At 39.0% G+C, this 13,824-nt stretch overlaps 1 protein-coding gene across 4 annotated transcripts in view; it reads left to right on the top strand.

Moving 5' to 3' along the window:
• Nucleotides 1-8,198: 8,198 nt before the first annotated feature.
• The window catches only part of LOC119595788 (DENN domain-containing protein 5B-like), a 109,439-nt gene continuing 103,813 nt past the window's right edge, over nucleotides 8,199-13,824 (top strand). For 3 of the 4 annotated variants that reach the window (XM_037944953.1, XM_037944955.1, XM_037944956.1), the window contains exon 1: nucleotides 8,199-8,392. In XM_037944953.1, coding sequence (XP_037800881.1) covers nucleotides 8,293-8,392 — 100 coding nt within the window. In that variant the 5' untranslated portion in view covers nucleotides 8,199-8,292. The remainder of the gene's footprint in view (nucleotides 8,393-13,824) is intronic. The other variant, XM_037944954.1, reaches the window with a different exon arrangement.

The following is a 13,824-nucleotide window of genomic DNA, read 5'->3' as shown; positions in this document are numbered from 1 at the left end:
CTACGAATCTGATTTGGCCTCCAAAAACTACAGTCTGTGCACATTGTATACTGTACTGGTTTCCTATGCGCAGCCTAATCAGTGTAACCTGCGGTCTCCGAGAGAGTCCATTATGGTAGACTTCATAGAGTTTATCCATATCTGATGTCCCTGCAATACTTTCATAATGCTAGAGGGTACCATGTCCTGACCCTCATGATCTCATGGACTGCTGATAACACGTTTTTATCATTTGATTGAGCGATAATTGCACTGCGCGAGAAAGTGCTAAATTGGCTTATTGATCAGTCCTGTTAAAAGGTAGTTTTAGCTTTCCAATTTAAGCCGGACTGTGTTAAATTGGAGTATCGAGGCCGGGTATGCCTAACTCTATAACAAATCTCGTTTGACAAAACAATGGAAACTCGTGGTCTAGGAAGAAGCAAAAGGAGTCTGATTCCGAGTAAGACGTTGACTAGGGTGACACGCTTGTGCATCGAGGGGAGGTGTTGCTTTCCTCATGACAAGAACTTTAGCAGTTATTGGGTAACTAAGTATAATTTTCATAGCATTCTTCTGTATAACTTAAACAGTTTAAGATCATTTTGTGGTAACATACAAGGACTGAGCCTGCACAGTCTATCATGGACCTAACAAGTTAAATATAAATCTACCTTAAGACTCTTAGGGAGGCACCTACACACCTATTGCTTATGTGCTTTAATGGTATTAAACGCTCAAAGCAACGTTCCTTTGTGTTTTGAACATTTTTATTTAAGCGAGAATTATGTGATACGATATTTACAGTCCAACCCAACCTTGAAATGTTCGTTAGTTTACGAGGTCTGGAAATAGCTCAGTGAGAATGTCATCAGTGTAGAAAGAGATGCTGCATAGGTCTCCTAACTCACAAGTGAGTTAGGAAAGAGAGAGCATAAGTATGTTAAATAGTGTAGGGGAGCGCCTAACTCTAATTCACCATAAGCACGTTAGTACCATGCTTTTGCTCTTATCAGAGATAGATAATCATTTACCCTTAACAGAAACGTGCTATCAAAGCCCAGAAGGGGCTGTCTCTGTCGAAAAATCTATAAAGTAAGATGACTGTGCATTACTCCCGTTTAGGCAATATGCTCAACACATTTGTGTTCCTTTCTGTTTGGAAGCCAAAGGTAGATGATTTACTTGTTTTGAAGTAGTAGGCAAGATGCCTGCCATTTTGGTTAAGATGAAGAGATCAAGATTTCTTCCACTTACTTTTACCGAATAATGCCTGACATAAGTGATTCCATCATCCCCAGTTGCCACGGATTTGCTAGTCTTATTGACTGCAAGGAGGTCGAGAGAGAGACAGATAGATACACAGACAGCGACAAAGAGACAGAAAAGGAGGGAAAAGAGGGGGGGGGGGAAAGTAGACAGACATACAGGGGAGGAGAAGAATAGAAAGGTAGAGGCAAATTGATAGAAGAGAAGGAAAGAAAGATAAAAAGAGAGAAACACTCTGAAAGAGACAGGGAAGGTGAGGTAAAGATGGAAAGAGAGAGACAGAGAGAAAAATATAGAGATTTATGTGCAAAGTACAGAAAATGCATTTTAACGAGGGGACTTCAAGCGCCCCACACAGTGGCATTTGATGAAATCATCAGCCATTCCAAAGGTAACGTGAATTGAAAAACTCGATAATAAGAATAACCATGAACCATAAAACTGAGTTGCAAAAATGCAAACTATGTACTATCATGTGTGCACGTTTTACTGGACACGGACGGCACTGTACAACGTAACGATTCAAAGGGGCGCATGTTTCCTTCAGTAATATTAAGCATAGTGATAATAGTATTAATAATTGTAATGTTAACAATGAATGGTAATAATAATAATAATAATAATAATAATAATAATAATAATAATAATAATAATGCAACAATAACAATAGTAACAATAATAATAATAATACAGCAACAATAATAATAATAATAATAATAATGGTGATGATGATAATTATAATGATCACAATGATAATGGTCTATCATAATAATATCAAATGTTATTATTATCATTTTCATTCTTATTGTTGTTATTATTATTTTCATTATTATTATCATCAACCATTATTATTACTAACATGATTGTTATCATTATCATTGTTATTATCAGTATCATTGTTTTTATCAGTATCATTATTATTATTTATTATTATTATTATAATGATAATAATTATAAATAACGCACGCACGCACACACACAGACAAATTGATACAAGCACACGCAGACGTCTGTGCGAGTGTTTCTATCTGAGATCCAGATATCGAATACCCAAGGCGACGCACATTCCATCCCTCCTCGTACGATGTGCAAACTGTACACCCGAGTATTCTGTTCGTGTTGCCTCGTTAGCTCTATTAACATGCCTTGTTATGTAATCAGACCGAATTACATTTCTTCACGTATCTTACCCTCAAGTTGGAATACGAGGGATTGGGTCTTCGCTTCGAGATTGTGGGTCCTGTATGATGTTCATATCGTGTTGTGTGTATTTGTACGGGCTGTGGATCTGTTTATTTGGACTGTGGGATTCCTAGATGTTGGGCGGGGGCTAAGTGCGAAGAGGCAGATGTTTTAACAAATGGAAGAACAAAAACAAAGAGAGAGAGAGGAAGGGAGTGAGGGGAGAGAGGGAGAGGGGAGGGGAGGGGAGGGGAGGAGAGAGAGAGAGAGAGAGAGAGAGAGAGAGAGAGAGAGAGAGAGAGAGAGAGAGAGAGAGAGAGAGAGAGAGAGCGTTTTTTAGATCTTTTCCTCATTTTTCTGTTTAAAAACTTGTTCTTGAGTTAGATTGCATTAGCGAATCAGATCGTTATCTATTCAAGTAAACTTCTTCTTTAGGAGTTTATTCATAACTCACAAATGACTCGGGCATTGTCAGCAGCAATGTCCATAGGATGACTCAGGAGTCCATAGTAGGTGACGGGGATTTTCCTCAGCGAAGGTTAGTAGGTTTTCACTAGAATTCCTTCGACTTCCTAGACCAGATGGTGGGAGTCCTCAGTAACACCCTTTAAATGTCTGAGAATTAACGGTAAAAATTGAGTTAATACGTAGGCCTACTTAAAAAAGTATTCTACGTATATAGTAGTTCCTTTGTTTCTATTGGGTTGTGAATATAGCAAATCAATGAATATAAATCTCAACTGCCCAGACGAATAGTCATACAAATGAATGACAAAGTGAATAAACACACCTTCGGCTAAAATCGATAGTTTCTTCCGCGCTTTTGTTTCTCACGGAATTCAGACTGTCATGGGGAACTCTACGCTATCGACTTAGCCAGGTGTGCATAACCCATAACGAAAATAAATACAGTAATTCTCGATTTAACACCTGTCGACTTTCTTTTATTTTCCCCCTTTTTATCAAAATACGATTATTTCACCCTAACACATGATGTGCTAGATCATAAATCTTTCATTTGTAATTATTCTACCGAATGAAATGAAGATTTACAGCATGCCTTTATCAGGACATCATCGCCAATCAATAGGGTAGCGGTGCGCATGCGCGTTTGCCTCATTCACGTGTTTATTTCGTCCCATGGTAATCGTGACAAACGCGTTAATATGTTATGTCTTCCCTCACTTTTCTCCTTCAATATCTTTGCCTTTTCTCTTTGTTTCTTTTTTTTTTTAACATTTTACTATTTTTTCAATTTTATTCATGCTATCATTATCGCTATCGTTGCTTACTCATATATATTTTTTTTCATTATTATAATTTTCTTCATAATTATTATTATCATTATCATCAATATTATTATTTTCATTATCATTAATGTTAATATTTTATTATCATTATTATTATTACTCATCATCATCATTATAACGATTATTAATTTAGATATTATCTTTTTTTTATTGTAATGGTTACAGTTATTGTCTTCGTTGTTGTTATTATTATTATCATTTATTATTATTATTATCATTATTATTATTATTATTATCATTATTATTATTAATATTTGTCATTATTATCATTGTCATTGTTATTTTCAGTGTTATTGTTCTTTTTTATCATTATTACCATTATCAATACCATTACTAATATAATAATAATAATAATTATTATTATTATTATTATCATATTTCTTATCATTATCATTATTGTTATTATTATCAGTATCATCATTATTATTATTGTCACAATCATTGCTATTATTACTTCCAATAACTATTATTGTTAATGTTATTGTTATTACAGTATTATTGGTGCCATCATTATGGACATCACCATTTTAACTATGGACATTATCATTATTGTTATCAATTACTATAAATTTCTCCATTTGTTATTTCTTTTCTTTCTTTTTCCACTTCGCCATCTTTAAGTAAAAAAAAAGCCTTATCTTTATTTTTTTGTTTATTCGTAAAATGTTATCTTTTTTATCACGACCAAGGTTATAAAACAAACTCTTATAGATTTACATAACTTATATTTCGGTTGTTTTCTTGATATATTTTTCAAAAGATAGTTACATTAACTACAGCAGTAATGGCGATTATAACAAATGTTTACAATACTGCTTGAGCTATGAAATTGGTTTTAGTGATTATCAAAATAGTAATGATTATTATTGTCATTATTTCAGTCTTAATATTATCACTTTGGTAGTTAATGGTTATTGTTTTCAATACATATTCATTTGATTATTATGATTGATATCATTACTATCATCATTTTATAAATATATTCATGACTAGAACCATCATGTTCATTATCATTGTCATTATATAACTATCATTTATCAATATCCTTATAAACATAACTATTTGTCAGTTTTATTATTTTGTAGTTGTTTTTATTTTTACTATCATTATGTTTATATTGTTACTATGATGTTTCCTATATGTCATTATTTAATAGTCGACTCTGCTATTTAAGTAACTGGTGCGGAGTTCCTTTTTATATTCTCTGATGTTGATGACGTGTAACATAAAGTAACCCGTTTGTGATTTGTAACCCACATTTTGAGAGAGGAAAACCTAAAATATCATTACAGAATAAAAGTTGATCCATCATAATGAGTTGAGAGAGAACAAAGGTTCCAAATGCTAATTTAAATATTCCGGATCTCACGCTTGAATACTGTAGCTTGATACTGTTGACACCCTTGAAACGAATATGGAAAAGTACAATAATTCGTATTGAAGACTAGTTAAAAATCAGAATCTCCCTGTGGCTGTAAATAGAAGAAACTAGCTAGAGGTTGCTACTAGAGATTATCTGTGACAACTGGAAGAAATTTTTAAGACAAGGTCATTTTTCAGATCATAGATTTCTCGTAACCTGTGTGAATGCAATACCAACGAACTTCAAAGCTCTTGGTAAACAATTACTTCAGTACGAGATAGGTCCAAGATATTATACCGACCCAACATATTCTCTCTGATGAATAATATGCACCCTCAAGCGAAGTGTATTAAAATTACACTCTGGCATCAGGGGCGTCATTTTCGTTTTTTCTTGAGGGGGGGGGGGGGTGATGAGTAGGTAAACTGAGTGAGCCAAAATAAAAAATAGGGACATTTTTTAGGCTATAACTGGGCCGTTATATGCAATTTGGTATATAAAAAATGTGGTTCTTGAGGACGGGGGCCTCTAGTCACTATATATCAGTATTGTCCCGTTTTCGAGGTAAGAAGCTAACCGTATCATATAAAATTCCTATGTCACTGTCCACGTATTCTCGCCGTGTTCACATTTTAAAATTTGATCTACTCTTCTCGAGATGACGTTAAAAACGGGTCACGTTCTCATCCATATTAAGGATATCATCGTTTTCAAAAGAACCCCATTCATTATTTCTTTTGTTTTCTGACAAATGTAAACAAATACAAATGAAGTTAAGCACAGAACACAACTGACAGTAAATTATTGTCATAAGCTAGGCGAGACGGGGATGTAAAATGCTGAGAACAACAGTCACTCCGCCAAAAGAAATGTCATCATCTCAAAACATCAACAACAAGCAGTTATTACATATTGCTTGCACAACTACGAATGTAGATTGACTACGAACACCAGATACATTATCGGTAGGAGAAAACTATAGAAATGGTCTGCAGTCCATTGCCGTAACTGTTAATCCTACATATTTCTATTTATTTTCAATTCACTAGAAAAAAAAGGAAAGGCAAATCTGTTTCTGAAAATTACATCTTTCACTTCGAACAGAATGCAATCCTTGTTTAATATTTATACGCCTTCCCTAATAAGGTAATGCCATTAATTTTAATATTATACAGATAAACATGCCTGACCACAAACTGAGGATACACAGCGAATAAACAAACACGGACCTACTCTTGGCATATGAACCAGTCAGCTTATCTGTGGAAGATAGGCATGGCTTCCAGGCTAATTTAGTATATGTGATAAGACACTGGTGAATACTTAAGTGGTTGGGTAGGTAGGTACTCAACATGGTGGTGACGAAGATTCTTGATATTTATATCATGATCACACTTTCCATCATCATTCTCATTAACTTCACCATCAGCACTGATTTCATCAATACCAGTAGCAGAATTACATCATCATTATTAGTGATAACTGCGACTATCCATATCACTGCAAGTAATACTATGATTTTTTTTTTTTTTTTTTTTTTTTTTTGTCAATTCTCCTGTGGTATGGCTTCTAACCTCCTTCCTAAGATCTTCGCCTTAATATCAGTTATAGCATTATCATATCTACTACTCCTATTACAGTTATTATCAGTGTAATTATTACCGTATCTACTGTTCCTGTTATTACCATTACTAGTACTAGCATTTTACCTAAAAAAAAAGTAACACCGGCACTCTCCGTGGAAAGGAACTGGGGACCCTACCACGTACTCACTCCAAGAGCATCACAACATGAAAACTACAATTAAGCATCATGCTGTGACCACGGCGGCTCAGACATGAACCTACCGTTAAAAGAAGAAGAGTACTAGCATTACTAGCATTATTATTCGTAATAATACTGCTACTACTCGGCTACTACTACTACTACTATTGTCATTGTTATTATTATTGTATTATTAATATTGCTGTTGTTATTATTATTATTATTATTATTATTATTATTATTATTATTATTATTATTATCAGCAGCAGCAGCATTGTTATTATTTTTGTTAATATTGATATTATTACTATTATTATTATTATTATTATCATCAATATTATTAGTATCACTATTATTATCATGATGATGATGACGATGACTTCGATTATTATAATGGTTACTATTACTGTTATTATCGTTGTTGTTCTTGTTGTTAATATTATAATTATTCTTTGTCTCATCACTATTATTATTATTATTATTATTATTATTATTATTATTATTATCATCATTATCATGATGATAACGGTGACGACGATGATTATAATGGTTACTATTACTGTTTTTATTATTATTGTTCTTGTTATTGTTATAATTATTCTTTGTATCATCATCATTATTATTATTATTGTTGTTGTTGTTGTTGTTGTTGTTATTATTATTATCATTATTATCATTATTATTATTATTGTTATTGTTATGCCCATCATGGTCATCATTATCATCATCACAATTTTTCATTATTTCCGCGTCTCATGAGTTTCAAGCAAATTTACGGCACCACTTTTGACTAATTAAATGTAAATATGCATAATCATAAATGTATACATTGTTCTTTGCTGATTTTCTCAACAAAATCATATGCCAAATGCGCTGAAGAATAAAGGATTCAATTTATATTAGTATACCATAAAAGACAAAAGTTTTCTTTAGTAGCAACTACTCGAGGGAGAAGTTGCCAATTACTTCTTTGACATTCAATTATTCCTGCATCCTCTCATGGAATGAAAAGAAAAGAGAAATTACACATCTCAAATGTACTGATGAATTCTATTAGCGAAATTAAAAACATTGACGGAAAGTGATAACGCATTTCATCCTGTAGTCGACAACGTACCAGACTAATTATCAACCCCTCGCATACGTTTCCCAAATGCAAGCCTATTGCCAAATATAATCCCTCCTAATGTTATACAACAACACAGCTTATTATCCCCAAAGTGCAAACCAGAGCCCAAAAAGGGGAAAAAGGAACGGCCTGCGAAGAAATCCCCTGGCGAGATCTGGCAACGATCCCTCTCCAGCTTCTGCGATACGAACCCAGCGGCGTTAGTAGCAATCTGACCATGTGAGAGAGTAGTCTGCGCGTCTAATGCTCAGTGGGTGAATACAATGTTGTGTCCCGTATACAGTCCTTAGCGAAAGATGTCTTCCCCGAGCCAAAGGGAGAGCCAGAGACTCTTCGACTACTTCGCTATCATTGGATTAAGTCCCGACGGAGGCTTGGAACCCGACCATTTGCAAGGTAATGCCATTGATTTTGTCCTGGGGAAGCTTAAGCACTGGATCCTGCCGGAGCTGAGCCTTTGTGTGGAGGAACCGAGGGACAACTCCTGTGTCCTGCTGTCATTTCCTGGTGAAATTCGAAGCGTGTCGCCCTTCTAAAGGAACAGAGAGCATCGTGTGTCCTTTTCCTCGATGGCATAAATGCGAAATGATGGGTTTGGTGTAGGGAAATAGGCATGAGAACTCCGCCCTCCCCTACCCCCACCTTTCCTATTATGATTGACAGATCGGGTGAAAGATTGCAGACGTCATGGTTTTAATTAATGCATGTTAGTTATTATCGTGTGTGGTTGATTCGGTGTACCAGGTTAGGTATTGATTTTTTTATTCATTTATAAGAAGGGAATAGGCATTTTTAAAGTAGAAATGCAGTTTTTTTGCAGTTCATGCGCAAAACATACTTTGCTAGTAGAGCGAGAGGATTTTCCGTTTTATGCGGGCTTTGAATATAATCGTATCTCCATGTGTGTAAAATTGCCTATTATTGTCTAAATTGTTGGGAAATTTTATTTTATATACGTGGTAATTGTGTTAGAGAGAGAGAGAGAGTGAGTGTGAGTGAGTGAGTATTAAACAGATATAAAAAATAGACAAGAGGTTTTTTTTTTCAAAGAATAATGAGAAGCAGAATGCGCCGAAGTGTACCAATTAAGGTTTTCCGGAAATGAAATCATAATTCAGAAGTGAAATGTCGCGGCGCAATTTTTATTTTATTTTCCATTTTTGTATGTATCCCGTATGAAAAAAGAAAGCGAAAACGATATAACTAAAAAATAAAACAAGAAAAGTAAGTAGGAGGAAGAAAAAAAAACGATCATGATTCTAAATTTTTTTTTATTGAATATTCCCGCCTCTACAATTGCCTGAAATCCTATCGATTCTGGGGATGAAATTGCCCACACTTCACCAAGCCCTAGAATGCGCGTCCCAGTGCTGTAAAGGAACCGCGTTAATTGTAAGGGTCTTTTGTGAACAAGGAGCAATCCCCTGGCTAATCCGAGCAGATCCTACAGTAGGTAGCTGGGACTAACCACGGGGAGGTAAGTCCCTTGGTGGAGGTGAGGGAAGGTGGGGGAGAGGGTGAGCTGGAGGGGGAAAGGAAGAGGGGAAGGGGGAAGGGTCGGGTGCTGGGGAGAGGGGAAAGGGAAGGGAGAGGGTGTGGGTGAGGGAAGGGGAGGGTGTAGGTGAGGTGTTCCATTGGTAATCGGTAAAGTTTTTATTTCCTGTATCATTTTAATGCAGAAATGTTGGGTTGTATTTGGACAGCTTGAATTCATACATATTTGTTTATTTTTTTGAACCTCCAAAAGGAACGAGCGATGTTTGTTACGAATAATTTGTCATGAATGTTGCGCAAATAATTATTTTTCATTTCCCGTAAAGAATAAAGAACATATTTTTAAATGAATGAATTACGTAAAACATTTTATAATTGTAAAGACAACCTATTTTCCACCTGACACCTGAGGACATTTAAATGTAGCCTTGCAACACCGTATCTTGGTCATGTCTGGCCAAGAAGGCAAAGAACGGGAGTCAGGCAGGATATACAAGGCATGTTACCAAGGTTTTTATTTTTATTATTGCCTGCGGGCGGCGTCCGTGCGAAGGGAAGGACCACCTTTAGGACACCGAAGGACGCACAGAGGTAGCAAGATGAATCGTCTTTCTCGTCGCGTAATGACACTCCGCCGGCGTTGCGTGGCGCGTGTGCGTGTAGACTCCTTGACACACATGACCACTCCCGTGTGTGATCTCGGGGGCTCGGTCGGCGTCTGTCGGGATGCCTGGCATTGCTTGCGGGCATTCCTTACGGCGCGCGGAAGCATTTTCCGTTTTATTTTAATTCTTATTTGTTTCTTTAAGACTTTATTGATAGAGTATGCCTCACTCTCTGGATTTCGATTCGAAGGAAATGCCAACGAAGAGGTTTGTTAAATAAATGAAGAGAATGACTCGCCGCGTATATACTGGAGGAGGAGGTTTTGGTGGGGAGTGGGGGATGGGGGTAAGAACGGTAAGAGGGAGGGGAAATACCGAGCCAATACAAGGAATATATTGTGGGCTTAAATATCAAGGAGGCTGCTGCTTCTTTTCTTGCAGTCAAAACTGTTGTTTTTTATGTTAAGTGGAGGAGCCGGAGTCGCTGCATATTCCGTGTAAATGGCAACAGTATCGAAAGCAGCTATCTCTCCTTCTTTGACATTTTGCCTTTGTTTGTTTAGCCGAATAGACCGGGCGAGAGAACAAGAACTTTGCCTTGAGTGGAGATTACAGTATTCCCCTCGGCCAGAAAGGATCGCCTTGTTGCGTAACGCTATCAAGACGAATTATTCTGGGATTCTCGCGGATACGATATGTTCAGGTTACCGAGGTTCTAAGGATACGTTTTCTCCGCGCGCGCATCTCTCTCTCTCTTCTCTCCTCTCTATCTCTCTTCTCCTCTCGCTCTCTCTCTCCTTCTCTCTCTCTCTCCTCTCTCTCACTCTCTCTCTCTCTCCTCTCTCCTCTCTCTCTCTCCTCCTCTCTCTCTCTCTCTCTCTCTCTCTCTCTCTCTCTCTCTCTCTCTCTCTCTCTCTCTCTCTCTCTCTCTCTCTCTCTCTCGCATTTTTTATTGTCTTTGTTTCGATCGTGTTCTTCGGTGAATGTTTTTTTTTTCCAGGATATCTGCCGTTGTAGCGAGAGTGCCAGAGTTGTGCCCGAGTTGAGTGAGCGGTGCCAACGGGTGTGAAATTAATGAAACAATTTGCGACGTTCCTGGAAGCTGTTGGCGAGGTTAACAGGGCCCGGAGAGGTTGCCTGGCGTCGCTGCTTGGGTGAATATCCTTCGCTTTTATGCCAGTTGGGAAAGACCCTTTTGCTAAATGTCAACCGTACGGGATCTCAGAATATAAGAGTATCGGGTGCGTGAGTAGTATTTTTTCTTTTCTTTTTTTTTCCTTTTTAGACTATAATTCATCTCGGGAGGTTAGGAAAGAGGCCTGGTAGACAGGGCCGAGTTGCCAAGGAGATCTCAGCTCCTCCGTAAGACGCGACGAGAAAGGGATCCCTGAGGCGGAAAATTCAAGTAAAATATTGCGAGCGCGACAAGACGTAATTTCGACTTCTGGGCTGATGCAAAGGGGCAGAATACTATGATACATTTGGGTATTTTTTTTTTATCTTTGGTGGGCAGAGAAGTGGAGGAGGAGAGAAGGAAAGGAGGGAAGTTGAGGAAAGAGGTGATGAGATGAATTAGGTGAGAGTGGAGGAAGAAGAGAGAGATGAAGGAAGAGAGAGAAGAATAGAGAAGAGGAAAGGGGGAAAGAGAGGAAAAGAGAAGAGAAAGTCGAAAGAAATGGAAATAGATGTGGATAGAGAGAAAAGTGTTCCTCTGACATTGTAATGTGTGCTGCTCACCCTGAACATCAGACAAGCGGACAAAAGAAGTGACTATTGGTATGCAGATCCTCGACGCGTGAAATAATGGCCGAAGCTCCCTTTTCTTCTTCTTTTCTTTTTTGAAATGTAAATGGCTTCTTGCGCGCTGAGATGCGAAATGAGTAGGGATTGTAAGAGAGATAGGTTTTTCTACACTTTTCGCATCTTGGTATGATACAATATTATGGGCAAGCAAGCAAGCAAGCGCACACACGCACACGCACACGCACACGCGCGCGCACACACACACACACACACACACACACACACACACACACACACACACACACACACACACACACACACACACACACACACACACACACACACATTTAAATCCTCAAACACAAGAAGACTACGTTTCTGTTGTTCATTTCCCTTTGTAAATCCTCACCCCCCCCCCTTCGTGTGTGGAAGTGGCGGGTTTGTTCGTTAGATCGTGTCCCAGGGTGTTAGTGTGTGCGTTCTGCAACTACTTCAATTAATGATCTCATTGCAGGTCAGCAGTTGCCGGCAGGCTTGGAAACAATTGCATGGGTGGGGGAGGAGGAGGGGGGAGGAAAGGAAGGAGGAGGGGGAGGAGGAGGAGGGTTAGGAGAAAGGGAAGGAGGAGGGTAGGAGGAAGAGGAAGGAGAAGAGATTAGGAAGAAGAGGGAGAGGAGTGGAGGAAGCGGAAGAGGAAAGAGAGGAGGAGGAAGTGGAAGGAGAGGAGAGGAGGAAGAGGAAGGAGGAGGGTGGGGGGAGGAGGAAGGAGCGGAGAGGAGGAGGGAACTCTCTTGTTAAGTATTAATTAAGAACCGTGGCTCTTGGCTGGGCAATTACCGGGGTCATATTTGTTAGTCGGCTAATAAGCGGGGTCAAACTCGCACTTGCGGTAATTAAGGTGATTGGGTAGTTAACACTGCTTGGAGAAAATTAACTTGGGACTTTATGTAAGGAGGATGAAAGGAGAGGAGGAGAAATATCCAAGAAAATGGAGAGGGGGAAAGACAGAGAGAAAGACAGAGAGAGAGAGTAAGAGGAAGAGAAAGAGAGGGAGGGAGAGGGAGAGAAAATAAATGAATAAATAAAGGAATTAAGAGAAATCGAGAGAGCGAAAGAAAATGAGAAAGAAGCGGCATGTAGACGAAGAAGATGATGAGAAGTCATTGCCACGACCGGGGGCTGAAAGGGTAGGTGCCACGAGGAAGTGGTTAGCGGCGGGGCAGGGAAGAGGAAGATGAGGAAGTAGGAAGTGTAGCAACTAGGAAGCGAGGTCGGGTAGCTAGCCGGGCGCGGACGGACGAACGGACGAACGGACGGGGGGGCGGGTGAGCTGGTAGCGGCGAGGAGAGCTGTGGAGTGGCCAGCAGACGGGTCCGTAGCGCCTCCTACCACGGGGCTCAAGGTCAGCAGTGTTTCAGCCTCCCGGTGGCGGTGTGGAGACCTCCCTTGCTCTCTTCTCGCTCTTGCATTCGTTTTGTCTTCGATTTTCTTTTCTCTCTCTCTCCCGGTTCGTCTGCTATTTTTTGTTTTCATTTTTTACTGGCTCACTCCCAATCTTCTCTCTTTTTCTTCTTCCTCCTTTCTCCTTTTCTCTCTCTCTTCCTCCTCCCTTTCTCTCTTCCCTCCTCTTATCGCTCTCTCCCTTCCCCATTTTCTCTCTCCCCGTCCCCTTTTCCTTTCTCACACCCCGTATTCTCCGTTCCTCCTTACTTTCTCTCGTCTCCTCTCGCCCTCATCTCTTTTCTCTCTCGTCTCCCTCTTCTCCCCTCTCCTTCTCTCCTCTCTCCGTATTTCTGTATTTCACTCCCTCTCCTCCTTCCCCGATCCCTGTTCCCTTACCCTCACCCCCCTACCCTCACCCCCCTACCCTCACCCCCCTACCCTCACCCGCCAACCCTTTCTCAGATCGTCACAAAGACGTTTCTGTCGCCCCATAACGGGTCCCAGACCTTGACGTGACAAAGCGAGGGCAAGACATGCGTTCTG

This window comes from Penaeus monodon, chromosome 36 (assembly GCF_015228065.2).
Source record: "Penaeus monodon isolate SGIC_2016 chromosome 36, NSTDA_Pmon_1, whole genome shotgun sequence".
Classification (NCBI taxonomy): domain Eukaryota; kingdom Metazoa; phylum Arthropoda; class Malacostraca; order Decapoda; family Penaeidae; genus Penaeus; species Penaeus monodon.
The sequence above is the reverse complement of the archived record's forward strand: the minus strand, read 5'-3'. Positions and strand labels throughout refer to the sequence as shown.